Source organism: Pelodiscus sinensis, chromosome 2 (genome assembly GCF_052426305.1).
Source record: "Pelodiscus sinensis isolate ZL-2025 chromosome 2, ASM5242630v1, whole genome shotgun sequence".
Taxonomy (NCBI): Eukaryota; Metazoa; Chordata; order Testudines; family Trionychidae; genus Pelodiscus; species Pelodiscus sinensis.
The window spans coordinates 131,575,623-131,596,894 of NC_143053.1; the positions used below are offsets into that span (position 1 = coordinate 131,575,623).

Genomic DNA, 21,272 nt, shown 5'->3' on the forward strand with positions numbered 1-21,272 from the left:
CTTATTTATAAATGATCTAGAGAAAGGGGTAAACAGTGACGTGGAAAAGTTTGCAGATGATACTAAATTGCTCAAGATTATTAAGACCAAAGCAGACTGTGAAGAGCTTCAAAAAGATCTCATGAAACTAAGTGATTGGGCAACAAAATGGCAAATTAAATTAAATGTTGATAAATGTAAAGTAATGCACATTGGAAAACATAATCCCAACTATATATACAATATGATGGGGACTAATTTGGCTACAATTACTCAAGAAAAAGTTCTTGGAGTAATTATGGATAGTTCTCTGAAAACATCCACTCAGTGTGCAGCGGTAGTCAGAAAAGCAAATAGAATGTTAGGAGTCATTAAAAAAGGGATAGAGACTAAGACAGAAAATATCTTATTGGCTCTATATAAATCCATGGTATGCCCACATCTTGAATATTGCGTACAGATGTGATTGCCTCATCTCACCAAAGATATATTGGTATTGGAAAAGGTTCAGAAAAGGGCAACAAAAATGATTAGGTGTTTGGAATAGGTCCCATTTGAAGAGACATTAAAAAGACTTGGACTTTTCAGTTTATTAAAGAGGAGAATAAGGGGGAATATGATAGAGGTCTATAAAATCATGACTAGTATGGAAAGAGTGAAAAAAGAAAAGTTATTTACTTGTTCCCACAATATAAGAACTAGCGGTCACCAAATGAAACTAATAGGTGACAGGTTTAAAACAAACAAAAGGAAGTTTTTCTTCACTCAGCACAGAGTCAACCTGTGGAACGCCTTTCCAGAGGATGCAGTGAAGGCTAGAACTTTAACAGGGTTCAAAAAGAGCTAGATAGATTAATGGAGGTTAGGTCCATCAGTTCCTATTAGCTAGGTTGGATGTCCTTAGCCACTGTTTCTCTAGAGGTAAGTGACAAGGGAGGGATCACTTTAGGTTTGCCTGTTGTGATCTCTCTCTCTGGAGCATCTGGTATTGGCCACTATTGGCAGACAGGATACTGGGCTAGACCGACCTTTGGTCTGACCCAGTATGGCCGTTCTTATGTTCTTATGTTATATCTCTAAATTCTGGGATTTTCTCATCTGACAAGGTCCGTGGTTCAGTATGACTACAGATGTTCCAGGATTGGAGATTCCCAGCACACTCCAGAGGGGTTGGGGCCCAAGAGCCAGCACTTGGATCAGCTTGGCTATGGGAGGAGGGGAGAGTAGGAGCTGGTGCGCGGCTCATTTGGGCCACAAGTGGGAAGGCATGGAGCCAATATGTGGCTCAGTTGGGCTGGAGAGGGTCTACAAGCTGGTATGCAGCTCAGCTGGGCTGTAGAGGAGCCAGGAAGCAAGTGGATGGAAGGGGGGAAGGCTGAAATGACCTCCCCTGGTCTGGAAAAATCTCTCATCCAGGATTAATCAGGTCCCTACGGTACTGTACCTGGGACGTCCAACCTGTATTTATACTCTTTTCTTGTCATGTGTCCAAGTTTCAACTTGTTATAAGCTTCATTTTTTTGTTTAAGTTCACCAAGGATTTTACTGTTAAACCAAACTGGTCGCCTATCATATTTGCTTTAGTTCTTCAATATATTGCCAGCTCTCCTGATTCCTTTCCCCTTTCATGTTAGCATTCATGTGATCCTGCCCATCATTTCTCTGAGGACGTCCTGGCATTCCCTCTTCTTGTCCTTCCACTCTTTTAGTTCTTTCTTTTCAACAGCAACCTAAAGCATAACTGTGTGCATAAAATCATCTTTACTTTTCCAAGGCCATTTCTTTGCCCTGCGCAGCTCTTCAGCCAGTGATAACAAGGAGGGCTTAGATCCCAAAGTTAAATATGTGAAGTCAAAATACAACATTTTACAGCAGGACCATTGCTAACACCTGACAGGGCACTGACACTACCCATTTAAACACGAACACTATTCACATACCTACCATTGACTGGTCATCCCAAGGTGAGTGTATATGAGACACAGGACCCATAAAATGATTAATTACTCACTGGGGTAGGGGAATTCACTGTTGCAGGGTGTTACTGTAGTCTGGACAGATGTCTCTTGGGAAGAACCAACGCTATAGCGGGTAAGTGTTTCGCAGAACCTTCACTTTTACCCAGTGTGTCCCAGCCATGTCCTTCTTCAGTTTTGCATATTGATATCTGCCTATAGATATCATAATTCCTATGGCTGGAGTGCAGCTGGGACTGAACAGCCTCTTCTCCCCCACATAATGATGACATGTAGCACCTCAGCATTGCTCCAAGTAGGGGATTGTCTCGTGCATGAAGCAGGCATGGTCACCTGGGAAGATTTGCCGAGAGCACTCCACGTGTTGCTGAGTAATCAAGAAGAGGACTTCCAAAATTCCAAAGGACTATAAAGGGTGGGTGGGAAGGCTGATCACTTGAGGGAAGGGCAGTAGAGTTCTAACCGATGACCAGCTAGACAAGATTGGGCATTATGGGACAGGTAACCAGAGGCCAGTCACCAGGAGGCATAGGGTATCTGTTGAAAAAGTCTTTCTTTCTCGACAGATCCCTCTCTAGACTGCCACTTTTTGCCGACAAAGTGCGGAGTCAGCAAAAAGGGCAGCCATTTTTATGCAAATTAAGCATGGGATATTTAAATCCTCTCTTCATTTCCAATGTCGACCTGCCTAATCTGCATCCCTCTGTTGGCAGAGGGGATGCAGTCTAGACATACCCTTGTTTATGTGGATTCCATCTCTTCCAAGCAATCCTCGTGCCCAGAATAGAGTTGAAGAAAGCAAAGCCCTCTCTCCGACACCATCTGTGGAACCACGCATTTACTTCAAGGATTCAACAATCCTTACCTGGACCTTTTCCCTCAACAGGAATCCGAAGGTTTGATCAGTTTTGGAATACTCTCGGTCATATCCTGAATTCGAGCTCCTGGTAAGAAGCACGTTTCTCAAGATTCCAGGTCTGGACAGCAGATGGATGACTCCATCCCTCTTAGGAGGAAGTCCCTGTAGGGATGACATATTGAAGTATTAAAAATGATTCCCCCAAGTGGAAGTTACTCCCCATAATTTGTTCCTCACAACTTAAAGTGTTTAGATTTATTATTATTAATTATTATTATTATTTTTTTTAAGATTGTTAAATGTTTGGATTTATAATTATTGCCCCTTTAAAATATAATTTGTTAAGAATGTAATATTAGGACTATGTAGCCAGAAATAGCTCCCCCTCCCCCTTCCCCCCCCCCCCCCCCCCCCCGTGTCCTAGGGCATGCTTAAGCTTGAGCAAGGGGCTGCTTGAAATTGACATTGTAACAATGCATTGTCAAGCCACTAACTCTGCTCTGGGAGCCAAGCCCTGTAATTGACTAAGGGCATTGTTACATAATTGACGCCTGTTCTCTTCAAAGCAACTGTAACTAACTCAGCACTCAGAGAATGTTTCAAGAGATGCCATCCAGAAACTTGTGACTTTTTTGTAACTACAACTCTTGAATATGTAAAGTTGTTATTATATGAAATACTGTATGGGAAACATTAATTAGGGAATGTATGTAAGAGAGAGAGTGCTTGGATGATGAATGAATGGTTCTGAGAGGTGCCAGCCTGAGAATGCAGCAACAAAGGGCTGAAGAAGGCGTCAGGTGCCAGTGCAACCAAAAGGTGTCAAGTGGAGAAAACCAAGTACTAGAGGTCCACCCGATGAGATCACTGACGAGCACCTGGCAGCCATCCTGGACATCAGCATGATGCAGCAATTTCCATAGACTGGCATAGGAAGAAATTCCTATAAGAACTGGACTCAAAGACTATGGAGTCAGAGTCCAAGGTTCTGCTGCCAGCCCACCAGGAGCTTCAGATGCGCATCTGATCAGGACTTCGCTCCCCACTCCCATCACTTGTGTACAGAGTACCTGGCCAGTATTCTGTCACAAGCAACTTCCAGGCTGGTAACTATAACAAATACACAGAACCTGAATGAATGGATGAATGAATGTTTATATGTATAAGGGTTAAGTAGTAATAGGAATAAGTAGTTAAACAACGTTGTTTGCTTCTATCTTTTCTTTATTTTTTTATTATCTTTACAATAAATGTGGCTTTTTGCCTTATCCCCCTCATAAGATCCTGCTTGGTTTTATTGGTACAACATCCCCAATCACCACCACCCGTCCTCGTCTTTTGGGGGTGGTGATTGTGGAACCCCCATCCCTAAGACTACGCATCCCATGCCTTCTGTCAGATGGTGTCCCATTCTAATTTCTTCCCTGAGAAATCCCTGCCAAAGCATTCTCCACCATAGTGCCTTTGCAGAGAACCTGAAAGTGGTTACTTATCGCTACAGGATGGGGGATATCTGAGTTGGCCTTCTTTTCCCAGAGGTTACGTGCTGCCAGTTTTCTTCCTTGTCCTATACTGATTTCACTGGCTGTTCTGCCTGCTGTGCCTGCAGGATTAAATGCTGCCTTCTATTGAGGAAGTCTTCTTCTTCTCTGATGGAACATAAGGTTGATTTTTGGGTCTTAAGTCCTCTACTTTTTCTTTCAAACTGGTGACCAGCTTGCAGTTAGTGCAGATGAAATCCCTTCTGTCTTCCTCAAGGAAGACAAATATTGCACATTCAGTGCAGATAACAACAACAGACTTATCACTATCCTTACCTGCCTTTCTTCAGAGAGATTCCTGAGATGTTTTTGCATGCCCCCTTGAAGGGCAAAAGAGAAAAACAATTTTCAAGGAAAAGACCACCATGCACTGTGGAGCTGCCGCCAGGGCAAACTCCCAGGCAAACTCCACTGTTGGCTGCTTCCCTGTTCACCACCATTATACTTTCCTCCCCTCTACCTTTCCCACTATGACCTCTCCTTTCCACCCTTCCCTGAGCAAATAATAAATATACCAGTTTTGGTTTCAACAAAAACTTTGTTTTTTGTTTTTTATAATAAAAGTAACTGGGGCGGGGTGGAGGAGGAGGGTGAGAACCTGAATGGAGGAGCGAGGAGGGGGGCTCAAGGCTGAGAGTGGTGCATGGTGCATGTAGGGAATAATTCCGGACACACTGGATGCAGGTGAAAACAAGCAGAGGATTTATTGAACACACAGTGCTGGTGGAGTGCCAACCAGGTGTTAGCCTGGAGATCAGTAACTTAACCAAAACATACATTAGATTATATAGGTAGCAGATGGATGGAGGGGAAGTGATTTGATAGGTCTAGCAGCGGAAATGAGATATGCACATAAGCCAATGAACTACGAAAGTTACACAATATCTCTGCCCATTTCCAATTAAACATGTTATCACTAATACAGGTAGTTATTCCAAACAAGCTAAATGAGCCAACATAAACAGGATGGAATCCCCCAAAATGGACATGTTGCTGTTAGCTTGTTAACTGAAATTGTGATGTCTGCTGTGAGATGACTCCTTCCTTGTGTTGGCACAGTCCTTGGGATCCAAACTCATTAATCTGAAATCACAGGAGACAGTAAAAAAACCATGCAGCTTAGCTTATACCAGCCAGGCCTTATCAGAGTGAGGGCCCCTTTGGAATGTAATTGCCAGTGGAACCAGGGTCATGGTAGCTGCCTGTCCGTATGCTTCCCAGGCCTGGCCTAATGATTTCGGATTTGAGTACTCCGTTCTCAGCAAGATACTATGGACTGCCTCAGTTTACCCTACAGTGCAGCTGGAAGTGCCGTCTTGGGTCCAGGTACCTCGACGGACTTTGGGTTGGGTGGGGGTCTGGGACAACAGAGGGGTGAGCGAGGGGATGGGAGGACTGCAGTGGGGTTAGGGGTGGCAGGGGCAGCCGGGGTTGGGGGGATCAGGAGTGGGGAGAGCAAGAGTGGGGACAGGCCATCACTTCCCAGATCATGACACACATGTTTTTGCCCTGCTGCACATGCTGGTCCCACATGCGATTGTGCCACTGAGCTTCATCACGGTCCTTTTGGGCCAGGGTCTGCTACATGTCACGCAGGACAGCCACGTGCTCCCGCATGAGGTCCTCATGCACCCTCCAGTATCTGCAACTCCCCTGGGTTTGGGCGGCTGCTTCTGATGGTGTGGATCACTCCTCAGCAACAGCTGGTCCGGCTGTGGAGGAAATGAGGAAGAGGAGTTCAGTCATCCATCCAAGCAGAAATTGTCCCTGAGGCCGTGCCAGCCACAGTGAGCAAGGCCCATGAGCGAGGCCATTCATGGGCTGCACAGCAGGCCCTGCCTCACAGGGGCCTCAAGATTTCCAGGGGACCATACTGCCTGCTTCCTCCTCTCCCATGGACAAGCAGGCCAGGGAAGTCTCCGGTCACAGTGGGATCCAATGGGTGGGAGAGGGACTTGGAGCAGCCTGGTTCTCCTTGGGCCCGCACACACACCTGCACCTGGCAGCGCTGTCCATGGGAGCGGGTGGTGCCTCATGCATGCAGGCATGGCCACGTGCTATGTACGCCGCTCATCGGTCTGTGTGGAGTTGTGCGTGTGCCCTTGTGCCCAGCCTGCTTCTATCGGGGGCTGGTGGAGGGAGGATGTCCCTCCCAGGGGTTGGATGTGTGTGGGGCCTCCTCTCAGCCTGTGAACAGCAGCCCTTGTTTGCTCTGGGGCCGGCTCCTGAGACCACGTGGTGCACACTGCTGCTGTCCGGGCCTAGCATGCCACTCGATAATCACACCGCATCGCCTGTGTGCCTGCCTCCCCCACCCTGTTTGTGTGACAAACTGAGAGGACTCACCTCATGATCCCTCCCCAGCATCAGATGATGCCTGGGAGATGTCCAGGGCCTAGGGTTCCAGTTCCATTGAGGACCTCTTCCTCTTGTGGCTCCTTCTCATCATCCTACTCCAGGAGCTCCGTCTGGGCAACCATGGGTGTCTCCAAGCTCGAATCTACCAGTATGGATGGGGAAAGGGCTTCCCCACCCCCAGAATCTGGTTCAATTCTCTATAGTATGGGCAGGAGTGGGGTCCGCCCCGGAGCAAGAGCTGTGCTTCCTGGCCCAGGCGTACCCTTGTCGGGGCTCTTTTACCTTGCTCCAGACTTGGTTGAGGGTGCAGAGGTGGTGTCCCCCCCTGGGCCATGCGCCCATAAATGTCTGCATTTCAGTGCTTGGTGCGGAGATCCTTCAAGGGCTCATCCTCCCCGCACAGCTCCAGAAGAGATCAGCCCCCAGACTAGGAGGACACCCAGCATTTGGTGCCCCTAGGTGGGTGCTGGGACCTCTGGTGCTATTCCCTGAAAGGGCCAGGAGGGGATTTGGGCAGCTTGTGGCTGTGCCATGGGTCAACAGGTCTGTGGCAGGGAGAGCCGCACAGTCAGGGTGCTGCTCCATGGCCTACTTCCTGCCACAAGGCTTGTGCAGGGTGTCTTCAGCTTCAAGAACTGGCAGGAAACAGGAACTATAGAGCTCTGATTAGTTTGGAAGGAGTGTCCACCAGGACAACTGTGCTTTCTCCTGGAGACCTCTTTTTTCAAAATAATTCCCTCTTCCGCATCTACACACGCTTTTTTCTGAAAAAACTCTTTCGGAAAAGGCGATCTTCCTCATAGAATGAGGTTTACCAATGTCGGAAAAACCCCTGCAGCCTTTCGAATTTCTTTCGAAAGAACACAATTGCAGTGTGGACATAGACTCATAGGGTATGTCTACACTACCCTCCTATTTCGAAATAGGAGGGTAATGTAGGCATACCGCAATTGCAAATGAAGCCTGGGATTTGAATTTCCCGGGCTTCATTTGCATAAGCCGGGCGCCGCCATTTTTAAATCCCGGCTGGTTCGAACCCCGTGCCGCGCGCCTATACGCGGCACAAACTAGGTAGTTCAAACTAGGCTTCCTAGTTACTCCTCGTGGAGTGAGGAGTAATGGTAGTTCGAACTAGGAAGCCTAGTTTGAACTACCTAGTTCGTGCCGCGTGTAGCCGCGCGGCACGGGGTTCGAACCAGCCGGGATTTAAAAATGGCGGCGCCCGGCTTATGCAAATGAAGCCCGGGAAATTCAAATCCTGGGCTTCATTTGCAATTGCGGTATGCCTACATTACCCCGCTAGTTCGAACTAGCGGGGTAGTGTAGACATACCCATATGCTTTAAGGTCAGAAGGGATCACCATGATCATCTAGTCTGACCCCCTGCACAACGCAGGCCACAGAATCTCACCCACCCACTCCTTGAATAATCTTCTCACCTATATCTCAGATACTGAAGTCTTCAAATGATGGTTTACAGACCCCAAGATACAGAGAATCCTGCAGCAAGTGATCTGTGCCCCATGCTACAGAGGAAGGCGAAAACCTCCAGGGCCTCTGCCAATCTACCCTGGAGGAAAATTCCTTCCCGACCCCAAAAGACATAGGTGACTTTTTTTGGAAAAACAGCCGTTTTTTCGAAAAAACTCTGAAACCTATATGCACCCAGCCTTCTTACACTATTTTATTGTGGTAAATGCTCACATTGTGCTTGATTCATTTCCCCATTTGTAAAATGGCAAAAATGTTATTAACGTCACAGGATTCTTATAGAGGCCCTAATTAATCAGTATTAGAAAAGCAGCTTGTAAAGCAGCTGTTTTAGTAATAGGGGATTAAAAGTAGCTACTTTGCTATTTTTGTGCATTGTGGCATTGACAATTGCTGGAGCTGAATTGAGGGAAATGGGACCTGTGGTCTCATCCAAAGTAGAAAATCCTCTGTCAGTCTTCCAGCGAGAAAATGAAAATGGGATCAACATAAGTCTACACATATATTTTCTCTTGTGTTGAAAATACTATTTAAAAGTATGTCTACACTACAGCATTATTTTGAAATATCTTATTTTGAAATAGTTATTTCGAAATAACGTATCTAGACACAAAATGCATTTCGAAATAGCATTTTGCTATTTTGAAATAGCGCATCCACACTGATCGGATGCATCACATTTAAGGCTGGCTGGAACCGGATCTGGCAGGGCATCAGGTCAGGAGTTACCTTGTGTGGCTGCTGCCTGAGGCTAACTGAAACCTGTGCTTAAAGGGACCTGCCTCCCTCCCCAGACAGCCGGTTCTAAGGTTTTCCTGCTTGCTTGCCTACCTCGATGAGGGATAGCAAAGCATTTTTCTCTCTGCATGCTCTGGTCGCCCTCATTCATGACACTACAGCACTCTGCAGCTTGGAGCCTGAGCTGCCCCTGGGCACTCTGGTGCTTCTCCTGGAAGTGTTGCTGCGAGCCTGGCAGCATGTTCTGGTGTGCCCCACTGGGGACTTGTGCCTCATTCCTCCCTCATGTCCTTCTACTTACCCCTCCCTAACCTCTCTTCCTGCTGTACAATAAAAGACACATGTTCATTACAACAAAGCCTCTGTATTGAACAAAACTGGGATGGGGGGGAATGAAACAGAGGTGAGACTGGGGAAAAAGGGTGGGAGAAGGGAGGAGGGAGGATGGGAGAGGGGAGGGGGAAACCTGGGAGGAGGGAGCTGGCAGGAAGAGGCAAGGGGAGGAAGAGGGAGGAGAATCTCAGGGCTCACGGTTGGGGGTCTCGGTGGCCCAATTGTCTCCCAGCACTATGGGTGTGGATGCCTTGGCATCCGTGGGGGTGTGGGCAGGGTGGGGAGGAAGAAGCAGGAGGGGGAGAAGGAGTGGGAAGAGGAGCGGTAGCTGGGAAGGCAGCAGGGGCTGGAGCAGCAAGAGGTAGCAAGCTCTGCCCCAAGGTTAATGACCACCTGGGGGGCACGGACCATTCTGCCCCCCAGGATGCAGTCCCTGGTTGGGAGCTGCCCCTTGTGGCCCTGGCATATGCCTGCCACAGCTCCTTTATTTTCATGCCAACCTGCTCCTGGGTTTGCAGGTGGCCTTTGGTGGCCAGGCTGGCAGCCATCTGCCTATAGACGGCCACATTCCTGCATCTAGTGCACAGATCATGGACGTCGGAGGCATTCCCCCAAACCTGAATTAGGTCCCTGATGTCCGCACTGGACCAGGCAGGTGCCTGCCTTTTCTGGTCCCTTGCTGGCTCCTGGGAGCTGGCAGACTGGTCCTGGGGAGTGATGGAGAGCTGGCTGGCACTGGCTTCCTGGCTCATGCTGGGGCCACTGGGTCAGGTGCAGTGACTGCTGGTTCTGGGCTGGCACTGTGTCCAGAGTCTACCCCTTTAAAGGCTAAGGGGAGGGAGGGATTGAGAGAAGGAGGGAAAGGAGCTTTCTTGGTTGTGCCCAGAGTGGCCACCGGGGCACCCTGGGAAGGGCTGGAGGCCCCCTATTTAGAAATAAGCATCTACACAGTGCTTATTTTGAAATAGGCGTTATTCCTTATGGAATGAGGTTTACCAATTTCAAAATAAGCCCTCCATTATTTCGATTTAATTTTGAAATAGCGGTTTGGGTGTGTAGACACTGGTAAAGTTATTTAGAAATAATGGCTGTTATTTCGAAATAACTTTGCTGTGTAGACATACCCTTATACCTTTACCAACTGCCCACTGTTCTGAACTACTTGCTTGCAGTGGCAAATATGTCTCGTGGGTAATTCTACCTGTTAAATTAGGAACAAAAGTTTGGGCATGCATTTGCTCTGTCCTCTGATGACATCTGATTAATTGTATTTAGACTCAGTACAAATATTGAAAAAGTATAGTTGTGTTCCGCTGGGGATATTTCTTTGAAACGTGTATAGAAAGACAAAGAAGTCTATAAAACGTAAGAATGGTTGAACTTCTTTTCCTATATGTTTCCTCTGATTTCTAGTTTTTTACCTTACTTAACATTTCTGAAGCTTTCCACCCCTACTCTCATCAGGGCATTTAGGTGGAAACGTTTCTTCTCAGTTAGTCTCTGGGTCAGGTTGCTAGTTCACTCCTTTCTACTGTCATATTAGAAGGTTAAACAGTGTAGCATGAAGAACAGAGCTATGATTATCATAAGATAATAACACTCATGGGTGTGAAGGAAAACAGTATGTTCCACAGAAGAGTTGCTTTATTATTATTGTTTTTAAATATGTGATTTTCTCTCTATCAATAATATTGTGTTTTTGTTATTGTGATATTGTTTTACCTAAAAAATATTTCAATATCAATGAATCAGAAACATCTTCTTTCAAAAAAGGAAAGGGTGTGTGAAACAATCCAATATTACAAAAGTAAAATTAGATGTGATGTTTACTGAAAATATTATGACTTGATTCTTTAGGGGAGAGGAGCAATACAAACCAGATTAACTTTCAGATGAACACACAAACTCAAGTAAATCTCATCTTTGAAATAGATTCATTAATAGCTTATTTACTTAATTACAAGCTTGCTCCTTCTCTAAGTATGTCTACACTACAGCGTTATTTCTAAATATCTTATATTCAATATAAGTTAATTCAAAATAAGTTATTTTGAAATAATGCATCTACACACAAAATGCATTTCGAAATAGCGTTTTACTATTTCAGAATAGCGCGTCCACCCTGAGTGGATGCTGAATTGCATTTAAGGTTGGCCGGAACCAGGTCCGGCAGGGCATCAGGTCAGGAGTTACTTTGTGTGGCTGCTGCCTGAGGCTATCTGAGGCTTGTGCTTAAAGGGACCCCTCTGGACAGCCGGTTCTCAGATTTCCCTGCTTGCTTGCCTACCTCGCTGAGGGAGAGCAAAGCATTTTTGTCTCTGCCTGCTTTGGTTGCCCTGACTCAGGACACCACAGCTCTCGGCACCATGGAGCCAGAGCTGCCCCTGGGAACTCTGGTGCTCATTTTGGATGTGTTGCTGCAAGTCTGGCTGCAATTGCTGGAGACCATAACTTGGGTGAGGGGGAAATGAGGGTGGGAGAGGGGAGGGGGAAACCTGGGAGGAGGGAGCTGGAAAGGGGAGTCAACGGGAGAAAGGGGGAGGAGAAGCTCAGGGTTGAGGGGTCTTGCTGATCCATCTGTCTCCCAGCACTGCAGGTGCAGGGGTCTTGGCATCCCCTCGGAGTGGGGATAGAGGGTAGGGTGGGTTGGGGGGAGGAAGAAGTGGGAGGGGGAGCAGGAGTGGGAGGAGAAATAATAGCTGGGGTGGCTGCAGGGGCTGGAGTGGCAGCAGGCAGCATTCTCTGCACCAAGATCTGCAGGTGATTGCGGATGGCACAGCCCCTGGTCAAGTAGCTCCCTCAAGCTCTCCTGCCACAGCTGCAGGTCTTCATGCACCCAGTGCTCCTGACTGCGAATCTGCCTTCGCAGTAGCCCCAGGTGCTGCTGCTGGTACTCCTCCTGGTTCTGGGTGAGCCTGCTGACCCGGGTGCAGGAGGATGTCCTGGGCGGGGTGGTGCACCCTGCACTCACAGCTGCTGCGGCTGTGGAGAAACACAAGAAGTGGTCAGTTCTCCCTGGGGACACAGTGAGTGAAGCCCAGCCCCCCTCTGCAAGGCTAGGATGGCAGGTCTCCGCACCATCATGTCCTGCTATCCCCAGGAGTGTGAGCTTGCCCCTGTGCTGTATATAGTGTCGGTGTGGGGGAGGAAGGGGAGATGTGTCCTACCTCTGCGTAGAGGGGGTTCTGGAGGGAGGGCAGTGTGCAGTGTTCCTCCCCAGGGTCAGGAGAATGTCATGTGCCTTCATACATACACACGTGTTGGCAACAGGCTAGGGCCCCTGTGTGGCAGCCAGCCAGGGCCACTTGCGCAGGGTGGCATGGCACATGCACAGGTTGCTGCATGCTCCGTGGTCATCAAGGCTCACACGCATGGTCCCTGGTTTCTTTCTCCTCCCCTCCCCCCCGTCCCGCATAAGGGGACAGTGATGGCACTCACATGTTGAGGCCTCCCTGGCCTCGGATGACACCGGCGACAGGCTTGCTAGGATGGCTCGGGGGTCCTGGGTGCGGAGCATGCTCTCTCCAGGCTCCTGCGGCTCCTGGCTGTCCTTCTTCTCCTCTTCCTCCTCCTCCTCCTTCATGGGGAGGGCCCTCTGCCCCAGGGTTAATGACCACCTGGGGGGCACAGACTGTCTGATCCCCCCAGGATGCAGTCTAGGGCATCATAATAGGGGCAGAGGTCCGGGTCAGCCCCGGGTTGGGAGCTTCCCCCGAGGCCCTGGCATAGGCCTGCTGCAGCTCTTTTATTTTCATGCACACCTGCTCCTGAGTGCTCATGTGACCTTTGGTGGCCAGGCTGGCAGCCATCCGTCTGTAGACAGCCGCATTCCTGCGTCTAGTGCGGAGATCGTGGACATTGGAGGCCTCCCTCCACACCTCAATGAGCTCCCTGATCTTTGTACTAGACCAGGAAGGCACCCGCCTTTTGCGGGGAGCTGCCAGTCTGCTCCTGGGGAGCTATGGAGGGCTGGGTGCCAGTGGCTTGCTGGCTCATTCTGGGTCAGGTACACAGACTGCTGGCTCTATGCTGGCAGCCTTGAAGCTGTGGCCAGAGTCTACCCCTTTAAGGGCTCCAGGGATGGGCGGGAGCAGAAGAGTTTTCCTGGTTGTACCCAGAAAGGCCATCAGGGCACCCTGGAAAGGGCTGGAGGCCCCCTATTTCGAAATAAGCGTTTACACAGCGCTTATTTTGATTTAGCTATTTAGAATTTGGCGTTATTCCTCATGGAATGAGGTTTACCAAATTCAAAAAAAGTGCTCTGCTATTTTGAATTAATTTCAAAATAGCAGTTTGACTGTGTAGACGCTAGGAAAGTTATTTCGAAATAACAACTGTTATTTCGAAATAACTTTGCGGTGTAGACATACCCTAATAGAGGACAGTTTAATTCTAACACTCTACAGGTTGGACCATACTTGGGATATGACCAATCCCAAAGGAGGGAGTTTACCGGATCAGGGGAGGCTGGTCCTTCTGCTGATGGACTTCGGGCTCTCCTGGGGTCTGTCAGCAGATCGCCAGGCTCTTCTGCACCCAGGCTAGGTCTGCAGCTGGCCTCAGGGTACCAGGCTCCACTGCCCCAGAGCTTCTGGGGCTCTGCAGCCCTGGGGCCACCAGACTCTGCAGTCCTGGTGCTGGAGCTCATCTGCTCCATGGCCAGCTGCTCCCTGCTAGGACTCTCTAGTCCAGGGGTCACTAGTCCAGCATCATCCACGGTGTTGCTGAACCACAGATGTTGCTGGACCAGAGAGTCCCGGACCAAAGAGGTTCAATCTGTAGTTAATATTTGTACATGTGATTTCAGACCTTGGGAGTGTCTAATATCTGCAGAGATTATCTATTGATATGGAGTTCTGGTAGTAGAATAAACTCCTTATTAAGGAAGACTATGCCCTTTTATTAGATCCTGAGAAGATAAGGTCGGACTTCTTATTTTGTATTTCCTCCCTACCATTACATTTTAAAAATTGCTGTTTTACCCAAGGCTGATTTTCCTTCTTTGTGGTGAGGAAGAAATAGGATGGCATTACTGGGAAACAAATGCCTCTCTTGTTCAGTTCCAAATACTGCCCAAGTTTCAGAGCAACAATGCTCACTTTTTAAAAATTTTATGTGCATATCTTTGAAATATCCAGACAGTTCCAGAAACTGAAGTCCTTCATGCAATCACAGAGGAGGTAAAGGACAGGAGCTATTAATGTAAGATTTGGTCACGCTGTTCTGCCAGTTTGCCTCAGTTCCAACCTGGAATCTCCACACTGATTGTTTTTGGCCTATCTCTTGAAACTGCCAGTATCCATGATGATGGTTTTCATAATGTTAGACTTCTGTTTATCTGAGTGTTCATGGAGACCAAGGACTCATTTAACATAAACTGCTAAACACTATCAATCAGGTAGCAATGATAGTGTTTAGCAGTTTTTGATTACTACTCACCTGGATTAGTTCTGTCACCCGGAACCTGTAGGTTAAAGGCTCAATATCACACTATATTGAGTCATCCAGTCTAAGGACGATAAGAGGCGTGTAATTGACCAATTGTGTAGTCAACAATTTGTATTGACTTCATGATTAGTTTATAAGGGAAGGTGCTCTGTTCTGGCTTGTACTGGTCCAGGTGCTACCCCTGGTATAGCTCTGGAGTTTAAATGTAGTAGGAGCCAGATGTGCAGACAGCCTAGCTCCCACTACATTTACACTGCAGAGGTATGGTGGGGATAGTCCTGGACCGGTGCAAGCCAGGACAGAGCCAGAACCACTGCGGCTCTGCAGTTTAAATGTAGTAAAAGCCAGGAGAATGTAGTGAGAGCGGAATTTGCTGAGTCCCAGCTCACACCAGGACCAGCAGCCCTTGTCCACAGCCAACCATGGCCACCACAAACAGAGGCTAATGTGGCAGCAGCCCCTGTCCGCAGCCAAACCAGCTGTCGTGAACAGAGGCTGCTCCTTTGCAGCAGCCTGCCCTACCGCCCACTCCTCCCCTCTGCTGCCTCTGACAGTGGGGGCAAGCAGCACCATTAAGATGGTGCTGGGGGGAACCATCTTTTAAGCTGGCTCCCCAGCACTGGCTCATATCCACCATTCCCCCACCTTGCCACCACTGATACAAAAGCAGCAAGGAGTGGGAAAAGCGAGTAGTCAACTTCTTGACTGCTCATTTACAGCCCTAATCCAGTCATTCCAGTACACACATTCTATGCACTTTTGAAACAATATACTTTTAAGGTGCTTTATTAAAAAAAAATAAGAAAACACTTCCACAAAAGTTTGGAAAGAAATGTTGATTAGTATAGGACCCTTTGACAGACCCAATTAGCACAGCAGGGGTAACATCATCTTTTGAGGTTGAAAGGCTGTAATTGCTGTTTTTAGTTATGTGAAAGTGGTTTTCATTTTTCCCCTTTCCATTAGGTATAAAATGGTTGGCTGCAGCAGTCTGTTGTGAAGACCTCGGAACAAATACCAGAAATTTCTCCACTCAGTACTTCATGATGTAAATGCAGTGTGACCTTTCCCCAGTGGGCAGTTAAACCATGGACATACTAAAAAAAACATTTTGGATTGTTTTCCTAAGCCAGGCTTCACCTTCCTTCTTGGGGACCTATTAAGGGATTACATTTGAAAACAACAAAAGAGAGAAGGAAACCTTCAACTGGAAAGTTATCCTACAATGAGAATTATGAGCACATCTTGTATCTGCCCAGTCCTAGTTTGTCTCTGTTTTGTGCAGCGGTGTTATGGAGTAGCTCATCATGGCTCCATTAAGGTGACCAGAAATCAAACCAAACACATAGAAGGTGAAACAGAAGTTCACCATCGTCCCAAGCGTGGATGGGTATGGAACCAGTTCTTTGTTTTAGAAGAACACCTGGGACCAGATCCCCAGTATGTGGGAAAGGTAAGGTCTTATTCCATTTTTATAAAGGGACACAGGAACTTTAGAAGAGATAAATGTTGTTTCAGATGCCAACCTAGCTGATGTCTCCTGTAAAGGTGGAAGCACCATGGAAGTGAAATATGTTACAGACATTCACATTATATTTGCCTGCTATCCCTAGTTATGTGCAATAGTAATCATGGGGGAAGAGATGATGTACAACTATAAATTTACTGTACTGCATCATCTTTAGTGTTTTGTGTTAAAAAAATGAAGGGCTTTTGGAGAAACTGATGCAGTTCACACTACTGAATGATATTTTGTACTACTTCAAATGTGGCATACTAAATATACCCTTAATGCTGATTACTTCAGAATGAGTTTCAAATCTCTTCATCTTCCGTGAGAAATGCTTTAGGGATAAGATTTATCTGACAAGGTGCAGACCGATTTTGAGTTATGTGTGATGAAACACCATTCTGGAGAGAGTTCCATTGGGGACTCTTCTTATATCAGAAGTATATTGTACAATTGCCACTACAGCTGGCTATGTGTGCGTATTTTGTGGGATAATGGCACCATTTCTACCACATCCCTTTAGGGTGCAAATTTAGAGTGATAGGAGCCCAGGAAGAGTGCAAAGGCTACATTTATGTCATACTTCAATGCAGTGAATTCAGTAGAAATGTTTTTATACTTCTCCACCACCCTTATGCTACTGAGTGTTATCTATATGAGATAATCCATGCTAAAAATGTAATTAAAAAGCATGAAGTCTTGAAAATGTGATTTTCTTCCAAGTTAGACTCTGCCTAAACACTGCTCTTTTGTACATAAGATACAGCCTCCCATTTAATAATACCATTTTTGAGTGTTTCCTTCTCGTTTAGTGCACAGGATGGACAGCGCTCAGGAAATTAGTCAGATACTCATTTAGTATTTCTTTTAATCCTTCTCAATGTTTGGCTCAGTCCTCATTTGCTGCACTCCTTCCAAACTCTACACTAAGGGTACGTCTAGACTACATGCCTCTGTCGCCAGAGGCATGTAGATTAGGCTACCAGACATAGGAAAATGAAGCGGCGATTTAAATAATCGCCGCTTCATTTAAATTTACATGGCTGCCATGCTGAGCCGACAAACAGCTGATCAGCTGTTTGTCAGCTCAGCGTGATAGTCTGGACGCGCGGGTGTTAACATCAAAGGTATTTGTCGACCACCCAGGTATGCCTCCTGGGATGAGGTATACCTGGGTGGTCGACAAATACCCTTGATGTCGCCATCCGCGTGTCCAGACTATCGCGCTGAGCCGACAAACAGCTGATCAGTGCGGCAGCCATGTAAATTTAAATGAAGCGGAGATTATTTAAATCGCTGCTTCATTTTCCTATGTCTGGTAGCCTAATCTACATGCCTCTGGCGACAGAGGCATGTAGTCTAGACGTACCCTAAGTAAGGACTTAATTTTTTCCTTATTACTTCATAGGGTTGTCTTTGGTGCTTGCCATTTTAGTATCTGGATGCCTCTCAAATATTAGTGAATTTATCTTTGCAGACCATCCTTCAGATGGGAGGTTGTGACAGACCGGGCTGGGTCTGGGCACAGCTGAGAGTGTCTCCTCAGGGGGAATTGCTCAAATTCGGGTCTCCTTACAGCCCTCAGACTGGAAACCTTCCCAAATAGGCCACAAACCAGTGCCACAGAGCACATCAGCTGCCTGCCTGGCCAGCCAGAAGCCTTGCGAGCAGACCCCTCTGACACCACAGCAATATCCATGACCCAGATGGCCCCGGGCCTCATACTCAGGTGAGGGGTTTTAGAATGTGGTTGTATCGAAGGGCTTGGCTATAGACGATGGATCGTATGGTGTGTTCTGGATGGGAGCTAGAGGCATGTAGGTAACTATATGAGTCAGTGGGTTTTCTGTAGAGAGTGGTATCTAATTTACCATTGGTGATTTGTACTGTGGTGTCCAGGAAATGGATCTCTTGTGTAGAATGGTCTAGGCTGAGATTGATGGTGGGGTGTAGGTTGTTAAAGTCTCTGTGGAATGTATCCAGTGTTTCTTGGCCATGCGTCCAGATCATAAAGATGTCATCGATGTAGCGTAAGTAGAGAAGGGGTAAAAGGGGACGGGATCTGAGGAAATGTTCTAAATCAGCCATAAAGATGACAGACCCATAGTCGCCTATAGATTACCACCTAACCTCAGGATGATTCTTACCATCAACCACAGGACATACCACACTAATACCAAACCTGGAACTGTCCTTTGCAACAAACCCCATTGCCAGCTTTGCCCACATATTTACTCTGCTGACAGGGCATTGTCTCAGTGACTTGACTACCTGCATCCTGCTTCAAAGACATTTTAACACAAGACTTCAAAGAGAAACCTCTGAACTGTCATTCATGCTTAAATTTGACACTTTACATCTGGGCCTCAACAAAGATGCTAATTATCTTACCCATTACAAAGATAGCTTCCCAAATTATCACCTCTAATATCATTAGCTCACAGACATTAATCTCTCCCTCCCTCCCCCATCCCTCCTCTGTTCTGAAATTTGATTTGTCCTTTTTATATGTGTTTACTTTTTTTGATTTCATCCCTTTGGTATATATGGTCATGCCAATTTTCTTCCACAATTTGATCTGAGAAAGTGGGTCTGGCCCATGAAAGCTCATCACCTAATAAAACCATCTTGTTGGTCTTTAAAGTGCTGCGTAGTCCTGTCTTTTGTTTCATTCTTGAGATGTGTCCTTGGCCTAGAGAGGGCTATTGTTCCATAGACACTTGCTCATTAGCATGTCCATAGGCTGAGCTGCTTTGCCCATAGTTCAACCACATACAGAGAAACATTTGGTATCCACACAAAGTACATGCTTATAACTTCACACACAGACATTATACAATTACATGAATAGCATATATGGAATCAGGAGAAAGTAAGCTTCTTTTGACACCTTACATGGCCCCCTTTGTACCACTTTTGGGGCCAACACCTCCCGCCCCCCCCCCCCCATGAGTGCAGCAGTGATCTGGCTGCTTCCCTAAAATTCAGTAATGTGACAGAGGTATTAATATTCCATTTTATATTTGGCAGTGATTCCGTGTAGTTTAATGGTTTATGTAGAGACTGACCAATGTTATCTTCTGTGGATTTTTATTATTTTTATTCAAAAAGGGAAATTTGGTTTGCTGAAGCTAAAATAATACCAATAATCACCAGAATTTAAATCATGGTTGCTGGATTATAGTGTCTCTTCATTTTGTACTGCTTTAATATCTAATTCCATGTACATCATCAAGATTTCATTTGATGTGTATTTAATTTGACAAGAGATTGTTTTACCACTACCCTATATTTATCAAGGAGTACGTGTGGGGAGTGTGAGGTCTCTTAATTCTAGGCTTCTGTTCCATGTCACTGACCTGCCAGTGCTATCAGTTATTAATGAAGTCATCTATTCTGTCTCATCGATACGAGTGTCAGTGCTTGATATATGACCTCTTTTATTTTTCACCCTCAATGTAGAAGCATTATCACAAGAGTAGAAGCATTATTTAATATGTTGTTATAATGTTGAATTGATTGCCATTGTAATGCACGCTAATCAAAATAGTGAGGTAGCTCACCCTTATCATGAGGAAGGATTAATTTTTTTGTCAATGATTGTGTATTATACAGTATGTGCTAAAGCTAATAGATCCATAGGCTTTAAGTCTAGAGGAGTAACGGTAGTTCGAACTAGGAAGCCTAGTTTGAACTACCTAGTTCGTGCCCCGTGTAGCCGCGCGGCACGGGGTTCGAACGAGCGGGGATTTAAAAATGACGGAGCCCCGCTTATGCAAATGAAGCCCGGGAAATTCAAATCCCGGGCTTCATTTGCAATTGCGGTATGCCTACATTACCCTCCTATTTCGAATTAGGAGGGTAGTGTAGACATACCCTATGAGAGTTACTGAAGTCCTCAAAATATAATTTAAAGACTTCAAGTTACAGAGAATCCAATCTTTACACTAGTTTAAACCTGCAAGTTACTTGTGCCCCATGTTTAAGGAGAAGTAGAAACTCCCCAGCATCTCTGCCCATCTGACCAGGAGAGGGGGAAGTCTATGATCCCAAATATGGCACTCAGTAAGACCACGAGCATTTTGGTATAATCCACCACCAGACACCTGGAAAAGAACGGTCTTTAGTAACTTAGAACTCTCCCTATCTAGTCTCCCATCACCAGCCATTTGGGATATTTGCTACTAGCAGTTGCAGGTTGGCTACCTACCATTGTAGGCAGTCCTATCATATCACCTCCATAAACTCAAACTCATTTAAGTGCAGTCTTGAAGCCCGTTACAATTTTGGTCCCACTGCTCCTCTTGGAAGGATATTGCAGAACTTCACTTCTCTGATGATTAAAAACCTTTCTCTAATTTCAAGATCATATTTGTTAATGAGCAGTGGGATTAGACAGAGACCAGAAACTTCAGGATCTCTACCAAGCATTTATAAACCTCAACTACCCACCCGGAGAAATAAAAAAGCAAATTGAAAGAGCCAAATGAATACCTAGAAACCATCTACTACAAGACAGACCCAAGAAAACCAACAATAGAACACCACCTGTCATCACCTACAGCTCCCAACTTAATCCTGTCCAACACATGATCAATAAATTACAGCCTATACTGGAACAGGACACTAAACTCCAAGAAGCTCTGGGAGACAGACCCATAATCTCCTATAGACAACCACCTAACCTCAAGATGATTCTTACCAACAACCAGAGGACATACCACACTAATACCAACCCTGGTACTTTCCCTTGCAACAAACCCCGTTGCCAGCTTTGTCCACATATTCACTCTGCTGACACCATTATTGGGCCTAACCAAGTGAGTTATAAGATCAAGAATACATATTCCTGTGCATCCAGAAATATAATCTATGCTATCATGTGCCGAAAGTGTCCGTCTGCTAAGTACATTGGACAAACGTCTCAGACACTTCGCCAAAGAATCAATGCCCACAAAACAGGCATTAGACAGGATCACAAAGAAAAAACAGTTTCTTGCCATTTCAACCAGAAAGGACACTGTCTCAATGACCTAATC

General features: G+C 46.3%; 1 protein-coding gene across 4 annotated transcripts in view; it reads left to right on the plus strand.

The window, feature by feature from the left end:
* CDH18 (cadherin 18) overlaps nt 1-21,272 on the plus strand; it is a 1,008,237-nt gene that overhangs the window by 624,695 nt on the left and 362,270 nt on the right. For all 4 annotated transcript variants that reach the window (XM_075921429.2, XM_089776420.1, XM_075921431.2 and 1 more), the window contains one exon: nt 15,690-16,176. In XM_075921429.2, coding sequence (XP_075777544.1) covers nt 15,949-16,176 — 228 coding nt within the window. In that variant the 5' untranslated portion in view covers nt 15,690-15,948. The remainder of the gene's footprint in view (nt 1-15,689; nt 16,177-21,272) is intronic.